Source organism: Gallinula chloropus (assembly GCF_964237585.1).
Source record: "Gallinula chloropus genome assembly, chromosome: 2".
NCBI classification, from domain to species: Eukaryota; Metazoa; Chordata; class Aves; order Gruiformes; family Rallidae; genus Gallinula; species Gallinula chloropus.
The window spans coordinates 45,748,411-45,767,185 of NC_140086.1; the positions used below are offsets into that span (position 1 = coordinate 45,748,411).

An 18,775-nucleotide genomic window follows, 5' to 3' on the forward strand; every position below is an offset into this window, starting at 1 on the left:
GCAAATGATGAGCAAAGGGCACTAAAAATGTGTTTGAGTCTAGACTTATATCCCAAGAAATGTCTTCAGTCCTTGAGCTAAATGAAGGGATTGGATATAGGTGTTCACCTAACACTGCACTTAACTAGGAGCTATCAGAGCATTTGGGCGGGGGGTGGGACAGGGACAACTCTTGAATCCACTGCCTTGACCTGTGCTCTCACCACACATGGCTCTTTCCCTTTGAGAGGTGTTGAGCAGGGGCTGTCTCCAGCCTCTGCCATGCTTCCCAGAATTCCTGGATCCGAAAGGACCCTGCATTCAGGAAGTGCTTTCTATGAGCAGCATGTACAAGGACATGGCTGTGACAGTCCTTTGTGCTTTACCCAGAGTATAGGACTGGCTATGCCTGACAGAGGCTGTACGATCTTTTGTCTTGCAAAGCCTCTTCTGGGCACCCTGAGGAGAAGAATGAAAGGAAGAGGGGAAAAATAGCAGTTGCCTTTTCAGTAGGCAGTGAATTATTCACCTTGGTGGAGGTGCAGTTATAAAATGTCCTCTTTGTGCTAGGGGGTGGCAAGTGATTTGTGCTCCTGCAGCAGAACTGCAGCTCCAGGGGAGATGGATGCTCTCCCAGGAGCAGCAGGTTAGGTCTGCCTTGGCATTGTGTACTAGCAGGGGTTAGTCCATTGAACATGCTCGTTCTGTGCAATGTGTGTTGCTGCTCTTGTCCCTGTCACTGAGGCATGTGACAGCCCATTCAGTGGGTACACTGATGGCTTCCCTTGTGCTTGAGAAGCCACGGATGAAGGTTTAAATCAAGCAGTTCAATGTAATAGGCAGGTTTGTGGTAGGGAAGTGTGTCAGGGTCATCAAACCTGGAGAAGTGAGCATCCTTTTTCATACTCTACCAAACCCAGATGCAAGGCAAGGTTTGATGGACTGCTCCATTAGCATTAGAAAGAGGTACTGTTCCTGCCTCATGTGGTACGCTTGCATGAATAGATTGAGCAGTGAATTGAGTAGTTCTTCCATCATTATCCCAAGCAAAGTAGGCATAAGTAAGATGGATGAGAAGTTGGATGTGAGCCAAAAATGTGCACTTGCAGCCCAGGCAGCGAGTCGCATCCTGGGTTGTCTCAAAAGAAGTGTGGCCTGTAGATTGAGAGGCTTTTCTCCCCCTCTACTCTGCTCTGCTCTGGTGAGACCTCACCAGTAGTACTGCATCCAACTCGGGAGCCCTCAGCACAAGAGAGACGTTTTGTAGTGTGTGCAGATGTGGGTCACAAGGATGATCAGGGGGCTGAAGCACCTCTCCTATGAAGACAGGTTGAGGGAGTTGGGCTTGTTCAGCCTGGAGAAGGTCAGGAGAGACCTTATTGCAGCCTTCCAGTACCTGAAGGGGACTTACAGGAAAGCTGGGGAAGGGTTGTTTTTAAAGGCATGTACTAGTAGGATGAGGGGCAATGGTTTTAAACTAGAGCAGGGTAGGTTTAGCTTAGACATTAGGAAGAAGTTTTTCACTCTGAGCATGGTGAGGTGCTGGCACAGGTTGCCCAGAGAGGTGGTGGAGGCCACATACCTGGAGGCACTCAAGGTCAGGCTTGATGAAGCTCAGAGCAATCTGATCTAGTTAAAGATGTCCCTGCTTACTGCAGGGGGATTGGACTAAATGACCTTTAAAGGTCCCTTCCCACCTAATGCATTCTATTATTCTATTCTATTTTGTGATTCTATGAACCAAAAGATTTCTTTAAAAACATTGTCTCTCACACATTACCCATGCTGCCTTTAACAGGGCAACTTTTTGCAGCTTAATTATAGTTAAATATGAGTTTAAAGTATGCAGGAAATGATCTTGGTTGACTCTGTTACAAAATGGTCACAGGTCTTAGTAAATCTCTTCAAAACAGACACTAAATTTGAATATTAAAAAAGTGGGATCCTTCCAGTGAGGATGGCGCCGATCCAGAAGGCACTGCCATTTCACCACAGGTTTGAATCTCAGCTCAGCAGCAGTGATACAGGTGGTTATCATGACACAACCTGTCTGCAGCAAACACAGATAAACACAGTTTTTAGAAGCTTACAATAAATTGCAGGGCCCCACTGTGACTGCAGAAAAACCCCACATAGAGCAGCCAGGGAGATGTAGACATTATTGTCTCCCTTAGAGCCACTGTGGCAGTTGTGTCTCACTCAGCCAGATCTGTTTGTACCAGCAAGCCTGCTCTCTGGTGTGCTCAGTGAAATGCCTCAGTGGCTAGTTAAAGACACCCCAAAGGGATGTAGTGGGCCTCTGATGCTTTTTACGAGTTAGTTTCCCAGGATCCCAAGAGGAGCCATTAAACCCTAACTGGCTGTCCTTAACCATCCGATGGCATTTAGGAGTCACTAGTGGTCCTTCTAACAGTGAATCTGAGGCTGCTCCATCAACACTTGGCAGAAGTTTTGCACGTCATTTCGTGCTTTTAGTGTTTTGCAGGCAGCAGGAGGATGCTGAGCTGTTGCTTCTCTGAGAACAGCTGGGCTTTCACGGGTGCCTTCTGTAGTGGGAAGAAATCCAAACGAGATGCACAAGAGTGGAGTTTTTTTAGACATCTTTCCTGGAGTTTCTGGTGTAAAATATATATATATATGTATATAGCCCATGTATAACCTAAGGATGAACTCTGCAAAAGCAGCTCCTCAGAGGAAGCTGTGGTATTGCCAGGTGACGCTCCTTTGCTGAAAATAATGGAATTTTTATCAGGTGCCAGAACACACAAAGATATACATAAAAGTGCAGCTATACTGGTGTTTAGATTAGATGTTTTAGGAAAACCTCCCAAGACAGAGCTTTATGTATGTCCCTGGGAACCGTCTAGCACACTGAGAACACCTGTAGGAAGGCCAAGTCTTGGGCTGCTGAGCAGTGACCTCAGAGGACTCCCCTGTGAAGCAGAGAAACTTCTGCGTAGGATTTTATGGGAATTTTTCAGCCAGCCAGCAAACAGAAACCCATAATTTTCACAGGCAGTGAACTCAATTCCATCCTGCAGCTCCAAAACACAGACCAAACAAATGAAGAAGGCCGTTCTCCTGTTTCCAGACTCTTATCATGGCTTCTAGGCAGAAATGTCTTATCTCTCCTAGCTTGAAAGCAGGAGACCTTTCTGAAGCTGTAGGTCTGTGTGCTCAGTGGGAACGAATCACTTCTGCTCTCAGCCAGGCTTTTTGGGAATGACACTCCAAAAGCACTATTGGGATTTAACTACAACTGTCCCATAGCTTTTTCTGGCTAACTAGGGTCCCTTCAAAGGGCAGCACTGGGGCTGAGAGCAATCATTCATTTTTACCCCTCCAGGATACCCCGAATGTCAGGCATTCCCTGTCACAGTGCTATCAGGTTGAGAGGGATATAAAATATTTACAAAAAGCATTTTAAACCAGTCAGCTCCCCACACAGAGCCTAGTACCACAAGTGGTGCTATAGATTTCATAAGAAGATTTTGATGGATGAGTAAACATCAGTAATTCAAGGAGAACCATTGCTAATTGGTGATGGTTTCTGTCTCACATCACAATTAAATGACCTTTAATAGGTGCATGTTTTGAACACAGTATTTCCCATTCTTCCATGCAACTTACAGGAAATATCTTCCCATCTGTTCAGAGTTGAGCAGAGGGCTCAGAAGTTATGGTGGGAAGCACAAAACCAGGCAGAGTGTTATCACATCAGCTTCATTCCTCAGGAAGCAGGGTTGGAAATATTCTGCCCTGTATGCACAGAAAGCTTCCTGCGCCTCCTCAGTATTAAATACAACCATGAGAATAGGCTTTGTAGTTGAAGGACCACTAGAGCGTGGAGTGGATGTGTTGTACTTCATCAGCATGTGACATATGGGGCAGACAGTTCTGTAATCCAGACATGGTGGCACATTTGAGTCCACTCTCCCTGGTCAGCAGTGCCCAGATCTGGATACTGAGGCCTGTGGCAAGGCTGAGACAAATTTCCACAGTACAGGTTTGAACGTGAGAGAGGAATGGAATACTAACATCTGTCAGAGATCTGAATCTTTCTTTTAGAGATGAGGCCAAAGCATTAAGAACTTTTTCCTATGATATGTATTGGATTGGGTTCTGTGCTGACCTTTGTAGAGTGCATGTTCCTTGAGGTTCACTCCTTCTCTGAGCTACTATAAAAGGGGGAAAAAACACATACATGAAACTGTAAGAGCAGCAAAAAACTAATGTTGAGCCCAGGCCCCGACATTAGAAGTGTGCCAAGTATTCGAATTCTGTCATAGTGGGAAAGCACAAGATATCCATCTAAAAAACTGCCTTGTCCTTAAACCATGTCCTGTATCCTGCCTATCAAAGGAGGACACAGAATTTCATGCAGTGAGTAACTAAATGGTCTGCCCTTTATCACCAAATGTTTAGAAGGCCAAGTTCAAACAGCCATGGGCTGACATCCACATTTCTTGAGTTAAGAACGGATGTTGAAATGCACACATAATTTTATTTGTTTGAATATCTCTGGAAGCCCTTATAGCTAATCCTAAGCAGGACCTTTATCTCCTATATATCCATGCAGCGTGTCCATATCACAGCAGGTGGGCAGATTTCTTTTGGACGCAGCAACCTAAGCATGGTCTTCAACCTCTGCTCCAGGGAGCTGCTGCTGTGTGAGGCATCCCACTCTCTCATACTGGTCTTGGGAAACTTGTGATCCTGGGAGCCTCCACAGCAAGATTTCAATATTTTTTTACAGCAATGCAAAGCCCAATCACAAAGTCAACTTAAGGGCACTTTTGACAGTGGAAGGAATTTTTCTTTTTCTTATTTACTTCTAAATAGTTTCTTCTTATTTACTTCTAAATAGTAGTAAGGAGTAATGTTTCTTATTACTTCTAAATAGCTTCTGCCTCATTTGTATAAGTCATTCTGTAGTGATTTACTATAGTTCCCATTGCAAAGTGGTTGATGGACAGTCAAAGGATGAAACTTTAAGTGTCATCACTCCAACAGGCCTTGACTAGCCTTGTTTGAAAAGCGTGGTTAACATGAGTTGGCTTCTACACATCTGTCACCAATTTAACATTTATTAAAGCATTGTTGTGACAGATTGTGTGAGACTTCATTGAAGCAAGGGGTGTGAAATACTCACCTGTCACTCAAGATACATATATAAGGAGCAGCTGAGTTTGTGTTTGGAGTAACTCACCCGGACCAGTCAGAATGATAACCCAGAAAACCAGAGCACTGAAGTCCAGAGGCAGAGCGGTGTCACGGGATGCTAATCACAAGTGGGAGTAGGTTCGGTGGTGTTAGCTGTGAGGAGTCATTTCACGGGCCATGGGAGCACCAGAAGAGAGTCAAACAAGGGAAATAAAGGAGGGAAGGTTTAGATTAGATATTAGGGGGAAGTTCTTTACAGAGAGAGTGGTGAGGTGCTGGAACAGGCTGCCCAGAGAGGTGGTGGATGCCCCGTCCCTAGAGGTGTTCAAGGCCAGGTTGGATGGGGCCCTGGGCAACCTTGTGTAGATCCAGGTCTGGAGGTTGGTGTCCCTGCCTGTGGTGTCCCTGTATGATCCTTGCGGTCCCTTCCAACCCAGACCATTCTATGATTCTATGATTCTAAGGGAGCTCACCTGGCAGAGTCCTTCTGGAAGCCAGCTGGGGCTTTGTAAATAAAGGCACCACTTCTCTGGCGCTCGATTCTTGCCATACCCAGAAACAGAGACGGATGTGGACAGGCTGTGTGAACAGGACTACATCAAAGAAGCATCTACATCTGTAAACTGGCTTCTCAGTCTATAATAAATCCCTCCAAATGCTAATTGTCAGCCTACAGCTCAGCTCAAGAGAGATAAATACCGTGTGTACTTATGTAGAGACTGAAAACAAGCCGTAAAATCAACAAGCATGATAAACACATCCCTTTACAATCTTTAAACTCAAGGAGTATCTTAGATGCTAAATATCCAAAACGTAGATCGACTTTGTGCAAGACAGTGCTCACATTTGCACTGTGCTCTTAAATCCTTGTAAAATCATTTCATACTGTGCAGATCTGTTTGGGTGTGTTTTTCATCTATCCTTAAATTGCTTAATATATTCAGATATTTCAGGCTCAATTAAGTCTAAAAATTACATACTCATTTTCTAAGTTGTTGGGTTTTTTATAAAACTTAGTAAATGGTTCTAAATTTGCCATTTTATATAATAATAAAATGTAATTTTACAGTTAGTGGACAGCTCAATATGCAATTATCTGTTTGCATGATTTAAAAGAGTTGTCTTCTCAAGTCATGACTGAGAAAAATCACACTGGTCCATAAAAAGCTGCTGTTCCAGTTACAAGTGCTTCTAAACATACACCTTTTGATGCTGCCTCCTTTCAGACACTGATCAGTGTGCTAAACATACACTGTGTTAAGATACTTTCCTGTGTCTAGCTGCTCTAAATCTGGAATATATTTGGAAAAAGAAAGGTAGAAAAACAATGTAAAGATTTTTTTTTCAAGCTAATATTGAGGCGGGACTGTAGCGGGGGTAGAAAGGTACTTGCCTGCAATTTCCAGTGCAGTCTTGACCTAAAATGACATCCTTGTATTGCACTGTCTTATTTTTGAACTTTTAACTATCAGGAAGAGCCTATTCCTAACAAATAATATGTTGGTGCTTTTCTTTTGACAGCTCACTTGTCTGTAACTTAGCAACAAATGTGATTTACCATAGCAAAGGTGGGGACTAGATGAACATCGCCCTTCCTTCGAAGGCCCAAACAGGGCCTTCAACTGTATAACTAGTTGAAAAATAGCGATTTAGGTGCGTTGGCTACCTGTTTGGAGCTGCTTCTTTATTTAGTGGCATTTACCATCCATGAAGTTTGGTGGCTACCTGGTCAGGCTCCACCTGGAGTATTGTGTCCAGTTCTGGGCTCCCTGGTATAAAAAAGACAGGGATCTCCTGGAGACAGTCCAGTGGGGGGCTATGAAGTTGATTTAAGGCCTGGAGCATCTCTCCTATGAGAAAAGACTGAATGAACTGGGGCTGTTCAGCCTTGAGGAAAGAAGACTGAGAGGGGATCTGATTAATATTTATAAATATCTCAAGTGTGGGAGACAGAGGGAAATGGCCAGCCTCTTTCCAGTTGTCTGTGGGGACAGGACAAGGGGCAGTGGCTGTAAGTTGGAGCACAGGAAGTTCTGCACCAACATGCAGAACCTTTTCACACAGAGAATGACAGAGCACTGGGACAGGCTGGGGGTTGTGGAATCTCCTCTGGAGATATTCAAGACCTGTCTGGATGCCTCCCTGTGCGACCTGTCCCAGGGAACCTGCTTTGGCAGGGGGGTTTGACCCAGTGATCTCTGGAGGTCCCTTCCAACCCCTACATTTCTGTGATTCTGTGATTCTACCTGCTGTAGGCTTTATAGCTTTGCCTGAAGGTCAGTGTGGGGCTCTGCTGTTGGATACAGAAAGAGCATTTTCCAGAACTGACAGGAGCATCAGCAGTTTGTTTCTGGCTGTACCATCTCTTTCTCTGCAACAAGCAAGTCTGTTTTCTGCAGAAAAGCTTAAATTAACATGGGTGCAGCAGCCACACTGCAGAGCTGTGTCACAGAAACAGAACCCAGCAGTCTGCTGGTCTTGGCTAGTTGTTAGGGCATGGTTTAAGATGCCGTCATGTAATATGCTGTCATGTAAATAGGCCTAAATACATTAACGTTGGTCTAGACTAAGACAGAGGACAAATGTACCAGCATCTCCATCATTTACCAGCTTTTTAAAATTTTTGAATTGACTCAGCAATATCAGGCAAGTAACATCATCGAGTTTCAGAACTGAACTTGAAAACACCAAATGAAAAAAGTTGTCACTAGATTTGAGGGGAATTATCTTTTTGCTTTCTTTTACACATATGCATATATATATATACATATACATATATATTTTTATATATATGTGCATGTGTGTCTGTGTACCTGCATGTTTATATACATGCATCTGTACCTGGAAATCAAGCTATAGCATTAGTTCTAACATGTCTCTAATCCTGAATTTTTGATTATGCATTGCTTTTTATTTATTTGTTTTGTTTTTAATATGGACAAAATAATTCCTGATAAAGAGCTTTGCAACTGCTTTATTTCTCTGATCAGAAAAATGAGTATCTCTGATAAGAGAGTCAAGATAGTCCAAGGCAGAGGACTGACTGAAGGATTGTACCTAAATCCGAGGATTTGGGCTTGATTCCTTCAGCCTAGCATGACACAAGAATTCCCTGTGTGTATCTGTGTCACCCATCTGTGCTTTAGTATGTCTGCCTTTAATACAGGCCTTTATGTCTGCCTTTAATACAGTTGGCTCTCAGAATTTAAATTAGATGGAAAATGAGAGGAAATATTAAAGGAGAAATTAAAAAGCAGTGGAACAGCAGTAATGCTTCTAATAAACACCCAGGAGTTGTATTTTCTGTAATGTGCTAAGAGCATTGAACACACCAAGCATCTCTTTCTATGAAATTAAAATAAAATATGTGCTTTTCGGACAGGAAAAACAAAAAAGCTCCATCATCATGACTTGGGCAGTGCCTGGGTGGCTGCGTGCCAGGGAGACAGCAGTGGGTTTGCTTTCCAGGCTGCACCTTTTGTGCCCCAGCCCAGTGAGGAGTGGCAGCAATAGAGAAGCAGCAGTTTGGCTCCTGGGCACAAAAGGATCCTTAATGCTAATTAAAAAAGCAGGCTTAATGAGTACCAAAAAGCAGCCCCCAATCCAGGCCTCCATAGCAAAAACATTAAAAAATTTAAAAAAAAGAAAAACAAAGAGAAAAAAAAGGGGGGGGAAGAAACATGTTGTAGGAAATGATGGAATTTTGAAAATCCCATAAGGAACAGGGGAACACCCTTTGTCTTCCCTACCGCATCCTCAGCTCTCGCTGGGCTGGGGGGAAGCTGTGTACAAACACAGAGGAGTAACTGGTGCAACTGCCCCGCTCAGAAAGTGGCTTTTAGCTAGCTGGGGGATTGTTTGTGGTCAGTGTGTTATTTCTAACTGAAATGGCACTTCATAAAAATAACAAATTGTTGGCAACCATCGCTCTTTGAATTCTATTTCTAGTTCTAGTCTCTATTTCTGTTCCTCTCGGTTGCTTTTCTCCTAACAAATCAAACTTCAGGATTGCAGCAGGAAATTTAGATTTAACCTCAAGAGTCAATGTTTTGTCTCATGTCTGCTCTAATGGGATACAGATGTTGGAACTGCTGTACGTAACTCAAGATTTTATTGAACTAGCCCTCCCTGCCTAATAGAAAACATAGCTAACCGGAGCGCACATTAAGCACAGATCATTCTGAAGGCACTATGCTTGAGAATTTCAGAAATATATAATATTTACAGAATACTTGGGGTATTACTTCGATTGCATATCCTTCAGCTGTTGGATAGAGAGTTCCTGCTGTGGTAAAGAAGCAGAGCTCATTAATGTACTTGTTTTAAAAAGAAAAACCAAGAAGTAAACACGTAAAAGTGCAATACCTGCAATTATTTACAAGATGGATATTCTTTTTTCCCAGTCCTTTGTTTCCTCCTCTTTAGGAAATTACCAGAAAAGCTGGAGTAATCAATGATCTATTTATTGTGTCCCTTTTTATGACTTCTCTTTTCCAACAGTCCCCACCTCCACTATTCCTGCTTTTCCAGTCCTCCTGCTATTGAGTTGCCAGAGTGTGCTAAACACTCTTTGGTGAGGAGCAAACCGTAAACACTGACATTTCTTGAGACTCTGCTGCACCACATAAGCCCCAGTACAAAGTAACCTCAAAATCAGTTCTTGCCTCTTTTCGTCCTTAGTTCTCCTTATTTCTGAGGGGAGATAAAAGCTCACTGCTTTTCAGTACAAACAGTACACTGTGTTACAACTCAATGAGATTTATATTTTTTCAAAGGTAGCAGCAGAAGTTCTGCACCATCAGACCACTGTTCTTGCCCATAACAAACTGGGAATCAGCTATGAATTTAGTGCACCCAAAGCTATCATCCTGCCTTATAATATAAAGCCAGGCAGAAAATGAGTGTCATGGATTAAAGAGAGATTACACATATTTTCACCAGTTAAAAAAGCTGTTGCTTTTTTTTGTTTAAACTTTCAACTACCACTTCTTGCTGGAGATCATCTGTAGTGCTTGAGTGGACAGATGTATTTTGGGTGTGGGTGTTAGACGGGGTAGAACTGGGCCTTGAGGCAGCCGTGTTGACCACCAGCAGCAATGCAGAAAGACACAGCATTAGTAAAGGCGAATTCCTTGTCCTTTGTGGGTTAAAGCTGAATGAGCTACAGAAAGGTCACAGCTGTATTAAAAAAAAAAAAAAAAAAGTACTAAAAACCCCTCACTCATTCAAATGATGTCTGGATCATGAAAATGAATTCATTTCAGCCGTTGTATCAGTGAAGCAGAGCATTAGCTGGACCTTAAGATACTGTACCACGAACTCTGTTATTTCCCCAGTAATGTGGGCAGCACTGTTTGAAGTTCATTGTCTTTGTCATTGCAAAGCTTTTGGTGTCAGACGTGGGGTTTTTTTCTACATAAACAGAGAGCAGCTCATGCAAAATGAGGCTGTGATCTTTTTGGGCGTCCAGCAGCAGAGTCTGTAGGGCAAATAACTGGTCCTACCTACTACCTACCTCATCCTTTTTAAAAATCTGCCTGGTCCTCTCATCATTACACAAGAAAAATCTGTATCGGCAAGTATTTCTGGCAGCTAACATTTGGAAAAATAAGGAAGGTTTTACTATTGCCTGAAGACTCCAAATGCAGTTTGTATGCTGTAATGAGTACAGGAATACGAAGTCATTTTTAAAATAGCACACTAGGTCTGTCATGAGAAAACTCTGAGCTCATCTATGTAGCTGGACTGTGAATCATTACATATGAATCTTTTTTCTCTTTCAGGCTTCAGTTTATTTCTTTCATTTCCACAAACACTGTACAACATTCACAGGTAAGTTAATTAACATTAAATGAGTTCTATCCTTTCCCATTTTTGTTCTGTGTTTTTAATGGTTTCCTCACTCAAGGAAACCAAACTGCGGTGCTTGAGGTAGCCTAGCTTCTTTCAGCCAGATGCTGTCCTGATGATTTGGTAGAAGTGTTCTCTGCTCAGTTTGGAGAATCAGACTGGTTTCTTTCCCACATTTGTAACTCCTCTCCTCTTCCTCTCACTTGCTGTTCTGCAAGCAGCCTCTCACTGGTCCTGCACCGTAAACCAAAGAAGCTCTGTAGCTACAAACACTGCATTTTATTCAGTCAGGAGTGATTTGTAACCTCTACCTGTGCTAGGTAAAATTCTGCAGCCGATCATCCTGCACTCCTTGAAGTATTTGATTGTCTTCCAGATCCTTCTGTAAAACTCATCTCTGTAGGAAGTCTGCAGATAATTGCCATCAGATACAGGCGAGGCAGGTGGCAAGCTGTGATTACATCTAAGAGTTGGCTTGCTGCACCTAGGAATTTTATAGATGGATAGTTTATACTCCGATGGCCTATTTTCTTTAATGCTGCCTGCCTTCCCCTAGTATCTGCTGGCTCATTTCACTCATCTGTCACATCAGGTCTCTCAGACCCTGAGTGTCCTGGAGGAGGGACCATCACTGCCTGTCTTCTGGAATTAGTGGAAACTTATACTAACATTTAAATTTTGAAGAGACTTTAAATTTTGGAGAGACTAAGGCAGTAGCACATCACTCCTACACAGCCCTTTCCATGTCGCAATACTCAGTGTAGTTACTAAAAGCATGAATAGCCCTGAGTTTGGGGCAGGAGGAGTGGAGAGGAAGGAGATGTGGGGCAGGACAGGCTAAGGACCTGTAGAAAGGCTGGGCTTTGGGCCAGGGTGCTGGGAGCAGCCCTGGCAAGGGGCTGGGGACCAGTGGTGCAAGGGACTCTGATTTTGGGGAACACAGGGAGAAGGAGGTCAGTGCCTTGGGTATGTCAGTCCTTGGCCGTAGCAGCCTTTACCCCAAAGTAAAGGCAGGTTTTGCTGCCTTTCCTCTCACATCGGGATGTTTGTTTAGTGTTTTCATTTTCCAGTCATCATGTCATTTCTCTCAGGCCTTCCAGTGGGTTTATCTGAATGGAAGAGGACAGTAAATTTAAACATCCAGTCAGGCTTGCTTGAAGGATGCCCACACACGCTGACTGGGGAGGAGGGCTCCCAGTTTTACAATTGCCTCGTCTCCATCCTGCTGCTTGTTCTCAGTTGTTACCAGAAAAATATTCTTTTTTTGGAACAAGAAAGATATTTATTGAATTTTTTGTCTAGCTGCTGCTATAAATACAAATATTGAGAGATTTTAAACAGGACATTGTTCTCCTGAGCTATTGGTATGAAGGAATGGTTTAATGGTACTGAACTTTAGTAAATTAAAACTCCTTTTACAACCTCTCCATGACTTTCACCTGAGCAAGATGCACGATAGATTCCAAAGCTATTGACCTTACAGTTGCCTTTTTCCTAGCTAGCAGGAAATAGTAATTTACTACCTTTAATAGTACCATTTTTAAAAGACAGTTTAAAATATCCAGAGAACACAATACAATCATATTTTTTTCTGTACTCTAATGAGCAAAAAAAAATCCCCACCCTTCCCCTTTAGGCTGTACTTTGGCAGTGGTACAGGATTTTCTAGCAGCATCACCTCTAGACCCAACCAACAGTGATGCCCACTGACTCTTGCTGCCACTGCAAACATGGTTCACACTGGCTGAAGTAATTTCCTGTCTTGTGTCAGAAGTTTCATCCAGAAGAAACACACCTATTTGGTACTTGCAGCAATCCAGCGTGCTGTGCATTTGGGTGGCTACTACAACAGAGCACTACAGCTCACTCTGTGCAGGCTTTGTGGTCCCTTGCTGGGGAGAGGCTGGCCAGAAGCTATGTGAACAAACCAGTATACTTTTCCCCCAGAAATAAATGTTGCTTGGGTGTCCTACAGTTTCTGGTTGAGCGCCTGGGTGTCTAGCACATTCGCACAGGTAGCTGTGTTGCACGGTGAGTTCTTGGGCTAGAGCTTAAGGCTGGAGTTTGAAGTTACTGTGCAGGAAGAGAATGGATAGCTTTTCTTACTCTGTAAAACCATTGTATTTGTTTACAGAGCACATTTAAAGAAAACACTGAAGAATGATTCCTTATATGAAGGACTCCTACCTCTTGTGTCACCTCTGTTGCTGTTCATTCTTCTTACAGTCTGGGTGGTTTTATCGCCAGGCAACATATTAGCAAAGCAACCAAGACTGTTTTTATGGATGGTTGGGGTTGCTTTCTCAAACGTTATTGTAAGTATGTTGGTGGTGGCGGGGTTATTTAGTGAGAGCTTTATATATTTATGTGAATAAACGAGGGAACAGTTAAATCTCAGCAGCAGCACGCTGCTGTTGTATTTGCCCTCTCTTGGGTAAAAGTATACCACAGCAGTTGTTTGCACTATGGGTACTTACAGTACTGCAATACCTACTGTACCACAGCATGACCTTTTTATGAGGGTTCTTTTTTCCCAGGGTTTTGGGAACAGCCCTGGGGAGGCCTTACCCCAGCGATAGTACAGGTATTCCCCAACACATCAGCAGAACTGAGGACTTGTCTAAATGAAAAAAAAAACCCAACCCAATACTCAACACAAGCACCAGTTTACCAGCTAGAGTAGATGGGTTATAGCCTTTCCCTGCTGTTGTGACTGTTAACTGGGTTGTGTGCATTCCTGTATCCTGCAGCTCAGTGGATCCCCTGTTTTCCCTTCACCATTCAGTCAGTCCGTACCAATGACAGCATTTTTTAGGGAAAGATGTGAAGCAGTGCAGGGACCCTGCAGTGGCTGTCTGCCCACAGGTTAGCTCCTCCTATATCAACACATCATCAAGACCATTTTCTCCCTTCTAATGCCTGTGAGGCAACATAGACCTTGATGATGTAATAACAAGGGCAGCCAGACACTAATGCTGAACACTGCAGTTAACCCAGGGCTTGCTTCTCTCCAGGGAACAGGCAGAAAGATGGGAGATTTCCAGCATTTTTTGGCTAAACTAGGGGAAAAAAGCCCCCAAGGCCTAAAAAAAAAAAAAAAAAGGAAAGCTGCTTATCCATGAAAGGAGTACTTTTTTTTCCCAGTCTCCATGGCCAGCAGCAGGGCTACCTATGGGTTGACCACCCCTCTTGCCAAGAAGCAAGCAGCAGCAGTGGACAGTGCAGTGGCCAGCTGGCAAGCAGGGGCAGCTCAGCCTCTGGAGAGGCTTTTTGAGGAACCTCACAGGGGAGATGGTAAGGGAGAAGACGCTAAGGACATACCCATGGTACAAGCTATAGCAGTTGAGTTTTAAGTTCAGGAGGACCAGGGTAGTGTTGCAAGATGTAGGTGAGGGGGATAGAAAAGCAGAGGGCATAGTCCTTTTCTTTCCAGTCTGCCCCTCCAAACTCCAGGGCTTTCATCTCCTAATGCTGTTTTTCCCTCAGTTGTAGCATGTCAGTGCTTCAGGTCCAGGGGGAATAAGGAATTGAGGGAGGAGTACAGAGCATTTTGCAGTCCTGTGGTACACTGAAGGTGAATCGCTCCGTATTTTAATATGCAACCTTTAGGAAAACAAATGGAGTGGTGTACTTAACACGGTGTAATGATGGTGGAAAACAATGGGAAATCCAACCTCAGGAGAGGTGCTATTATTCATCTGGAAAAATTATAGCATATCGACTGCTCTAGCAATTTTGGATACCCTCTGGAACGAGTCCCAAAGGACTCATAAAACTAGCGTTACTTAAAAAATCCATAATCAATAGAGATAATGCATTGTAAGCAAAAATACCTACGTTAGGTACAAATGCTTCTTTCTTGCATTGCTGGAAGTTAATTATTTTTTCGTAGTTTTTGCATTCTTTGGCTTCCACAGCACAGAGAGTGAAGCCAGCACCGTTACAGGATTTCAAGCACTGCACAGGGAATGAATTTTTCATTTTTCTACTGTTTTCGGGATATATAAAATCTATTTTAATCCCCACTTAAATATTGGGTGAAACTTAAATCATTAAATATTTCAGATGTGTCTATATTCCTTTTTTTAAGAAACAATTTTAAAGGTGATGGTGTATGAGAGACACACTTCTTAAGGAGTATAAACCAGGTAAAACACCCAGGTGTGCTGAACTGGTTTTAAAAATCTGAACTCCAGGTGAGTTTGCCTCACTACGTTTCAAGAGCTCAGTAAAATGAAGCTCATTGCTTTCTGTTAAACCATGCACCATATATGCAATTTTTTTTTCTGCCATTCTGAGCGGGATGCCTTTCTCTGGGCCCCCAGCTACATCTCCAGGGAGCCCACTGCCACCATCAAGCCAAGAAAACGGTGGTTTAGTACATGGAGTGCTAGAAAAGAAAACCAGGATTTAAAAAGTGGTATATATTATTCCCTCTCAGCTATACAATGAGCAAGCATATCTTTCTGTCACACCATGGGATTACAATACCAGTATGCTCTCCCAGCACATTTGATTGGGGAATCACAGCTTCAGGAGCCTGTGTGAAAGCATGGGGTGTCAAACAAACTCTGCTCATGTGAAGATGTGCTTGGGCTTATGAAGCAAAGCATGTGAAAACACAGTCTCCAGAAGAGAAGCATACCTTTTAAATCACGTGCAGGGAGGCAGAAAGGTGCGTGTGTAGCGGTCTTCTCACCAGCAACAAGCCCCGTTTTGAACTCTACCCTTGTTTTCCCCTCATCAAAAGCAACCCACAGAGCAAATGGATGTGCTCTTGCCTGACCCAGCACTTCTCACCTCGTGCCTTTTGCTCTGACAGTGCAAGGTGATCATTTGCCAGATGAGCGGCACCCGGCCGGAGCTTTTCCACTGGTTCCTCTTCCCGCTGGCACTGGTGGTCTACGCAGCCATCTCTGGGCTGCTGGGCTGGACGGAAGAAGCCGTGCTGGCCGTGTTCACTGCGCTGCTCACGGCTGCCCACGTGCACTACGGGGTCTGCGTGGTGAGTGGGCACCTCCAAAGTGGCCATGGGAGAGCCATGCTGGGGCAGGGAGGATGGTGTGCTCTGGGAATGGTTTCTACGCTGCCTAGTTCAGGCAGTATCTGGGAGTCTGAATGTTCTGTTCTGGTTTGCCTTCCCCCTCCCTGCCCCCCGCAGTGTATTGTTTTAGTTAATCTGAAGGGGTTTTTTAAAACAAGTTTACTGCAGACACGTGCAGCAGTGACTTTAGTGACTTGAATTATTCCAGTGCAGCTGACTGGTATCAGCTTTCAAACCATCACAATCAAGAGTATGCAAGGACTGAGTTTATGTAGCAATCAATGCACGTGACATGAATTTTCCCACCTCTTTTTCCTTTCTTCTTCCTGAAGTTACTTGACTGAGAAAAATAGCAAGGTAAAATGCAAAGCAAGATGAATAGAATTCATAAAATAAGGTTAACTTGGCTTTGAATCTGGAAGCAAAGGAGATGTCAAGATTTCTAATTTTGCTTCAGCCCACTATCAGCATCTCTCAAGCTGGAGACACAATCGGTTTTCCAGTCCATTCAGTCTTACCAGTGCATTTTTGGGGCTGCTAGATAACAGTTTTGCCATTTATTATTATGAATTACTGCCTAAATTCATTTTTCCTCAGTTAGTGTGCTCTCAGTGTCACATAGACCCCGGGAAGGTGTCTTGATGGGGGCTTGCTTTCAGATAAAACACATTGTGTGACAAAGATCTTTCACGGGGAGTTGGTCAGCATTCTTTAAGACACAGCACGGGGATGTAAAGACATTTCTTCCCACCTTTGAAGGAGATGTTTTGCCAGCAAACATTGGTGGTGGAGTCAATTTTACCCCAGCACCAATATGGGCCAGTCAGTGGTGGTTGGATTGGAAACACCTGATCAAAATTCACTGTTGACCGAGGGGGGTTATGTCACCTGCGAATCAGGTCTGTGGTGACTTAACTTCCCATCAGTGTGCTGCAGGAAGAATGTAAAGACCCCAGGTCTTTTGCTTCAATACTTGTAGGCCCCCAGGTACACAAGGAGGGTGGGTTGGGTCCTTCTCCCTCTAACCAGGAGAAGGGAGAGGGTGGATTGTGCAACACGTGCAGAACTCCCTGCTCATCTCCCTGATTTCTCTTTAGGGGAAACAGCTGAGTGAACACTTGAATATTTACATCTTTTCCCTGAAGAAACGCGTCCAAGAGTGAACATCTGCGCTGAGATCAGACTGCAACACTTGATGTGGAGATCTGCAACTCTTCTATGTGATAAATAGTTGGAAATAATCTGATTAAAAGAACCAAAGAATAGAACAGTCCAGATACCCGAACCACTGCGACAATGAGCTATGCAGCAAGATGCTTCATCTCAGAGGAAGATTCACATCCAGCAGCGTTTACCAAGTTGTTCTGCTGCTAATATTTATTGTCTCCACTAATGCCATGTGTTACTACCCTCTCTGAGGCTTTTGTCTTCCTCCTCCTTGCCACTGTGTCCAAAGCCCTGGCTAAATCCATACTGGGTCACACGAAACCCTCAATGGTTTGTCACCAGTGGGACCCCAGCAATGCAGATGCTCCCACTATGTCCTTCCCACTCAGACACCTGCTCCATTTTCCATATTTATTTTCTCATGACTCAGTTCTTTCACCCAACCTCCTGAAGGGCTTACACACATTCAGGCTTTTCCTCACCTCAAATGAATCCGAGATGAAAAGAGAATGAGCTCAGAAAGCTATGGGCACAGTAAAGTGTTTTTGGAATGTATGACCCCCCCTCCCCCCCATCATTCTGACGAGGCTCAGCTGACCTGTATCTGTCAGAAATGCAGCCTTTATACTTATTTTTTTAGGCTAGAAATTTTCAAGTGCACTGTTGATAGTTCAGTGGCAACAAGCAATACACATGTAAAGGCAACCAGTGGAGAACAAATTTGGCCAGCAAGCCTTTTGAAGATTGTCCTATTTCACTGCAGAACTAGTGAGTCAGACCTCATCTGTGGGTGCAAAATGCCAAGCAGGTAATTCGTTCTTTGTCCGTGTGCTTGAAACAAATTCCCATGGTTTTAGATAATGACAAGAAAAAAAAAAGAATTGGGACAAGAAAAGCTTTTTTTTTTTTAAGACATTACACGTTTACATGCAGATGTAAACTGCTCACTTCATCTATTATGTATGTGGGTTTCCTGCGTGCCTTGAGGGCAGGGGGAGTAAGAATCCGAGTTTCATCTCTTTTCATAGGCTGCCCTAGCCAGAGGGACTCTGTGGCCTTGAAACACTAATGAAACAATCTGCCCACTTTCCCCAGGGTCAGCTTTGTACCACAGCCCTTGCACAGAGCCCTCTGTCTGACTGACTGTGGTGTTTATGAACTAGTTAACTATCTCGCTTGCCAGAAGCAGAGCAGAAATGAGGCCGAGCTGCTGAGCTGTACGTTTACCTTTTCAGTGCTTAGACTGTCGCTCTGCCTTTATCACTGGCCCCATCATTTCCCACCCCCCCCCCCCATTAACATACCCTTACATCAGTAGCTCCTACTAGTATCATCACCGACTAGTTGTAACTTCAGCGAACAGCTTCACTGTACCACCTCAATTGGTAGTTGGCCTACCATGACATCCATAGGGCTGATTTTCCCTGGCAGCCTTTACCACAAGTACCAGGGGAAAAGCCTGCACATTTCCCCTGTTCACAAAGCAGAGACTCCCTACCAACTTGTTATGTTTCCTATGGTTCGAAAACCTGCATGTTCCACCTCCCAAGTGAGCGTGGTGAGGGCACCACG

At 43.8% G+C, this 18,775-nt stretch overlaps 1 protein-coding gene across 1 annotated transcript in view; it reads left to right on the plus strand.

Moving 5' to 3' along the window:
* Positions 1 to 17,199, plus strand: part of LOC311205638 (ethanolaminephosphotransferase 1-like) — a gene marked incomplete at both ends in the record, with an annotated part of 54,144 nt that extends 36,945 nt beyond the window's left edge. Inside the window, 4 exons of the mRNA XM_084280112.1 lie at positions 10,926 to 10,974; positions 13,127 to 13,307; positions 15,815 to 15,997; positions 17,134 to 17,199. Coding sequence (XP_084136238.1) covers positions 10,926 to 10,974; positions 13,127 to 13,307; positions 15,815 to 15,997; positions 17,134 to 17,199 — 479 coding nt within the window. The remainder of the gene's footprint in view (positions 1 to 10,925; positions 10,975 to 13,126; positions 13,308 to 15,814; positions 15,998 to 17,133) is intronic.
* Between the last annotated feature and the right edge of the window lie 1,576 nt (positions 17,200 to 18,775).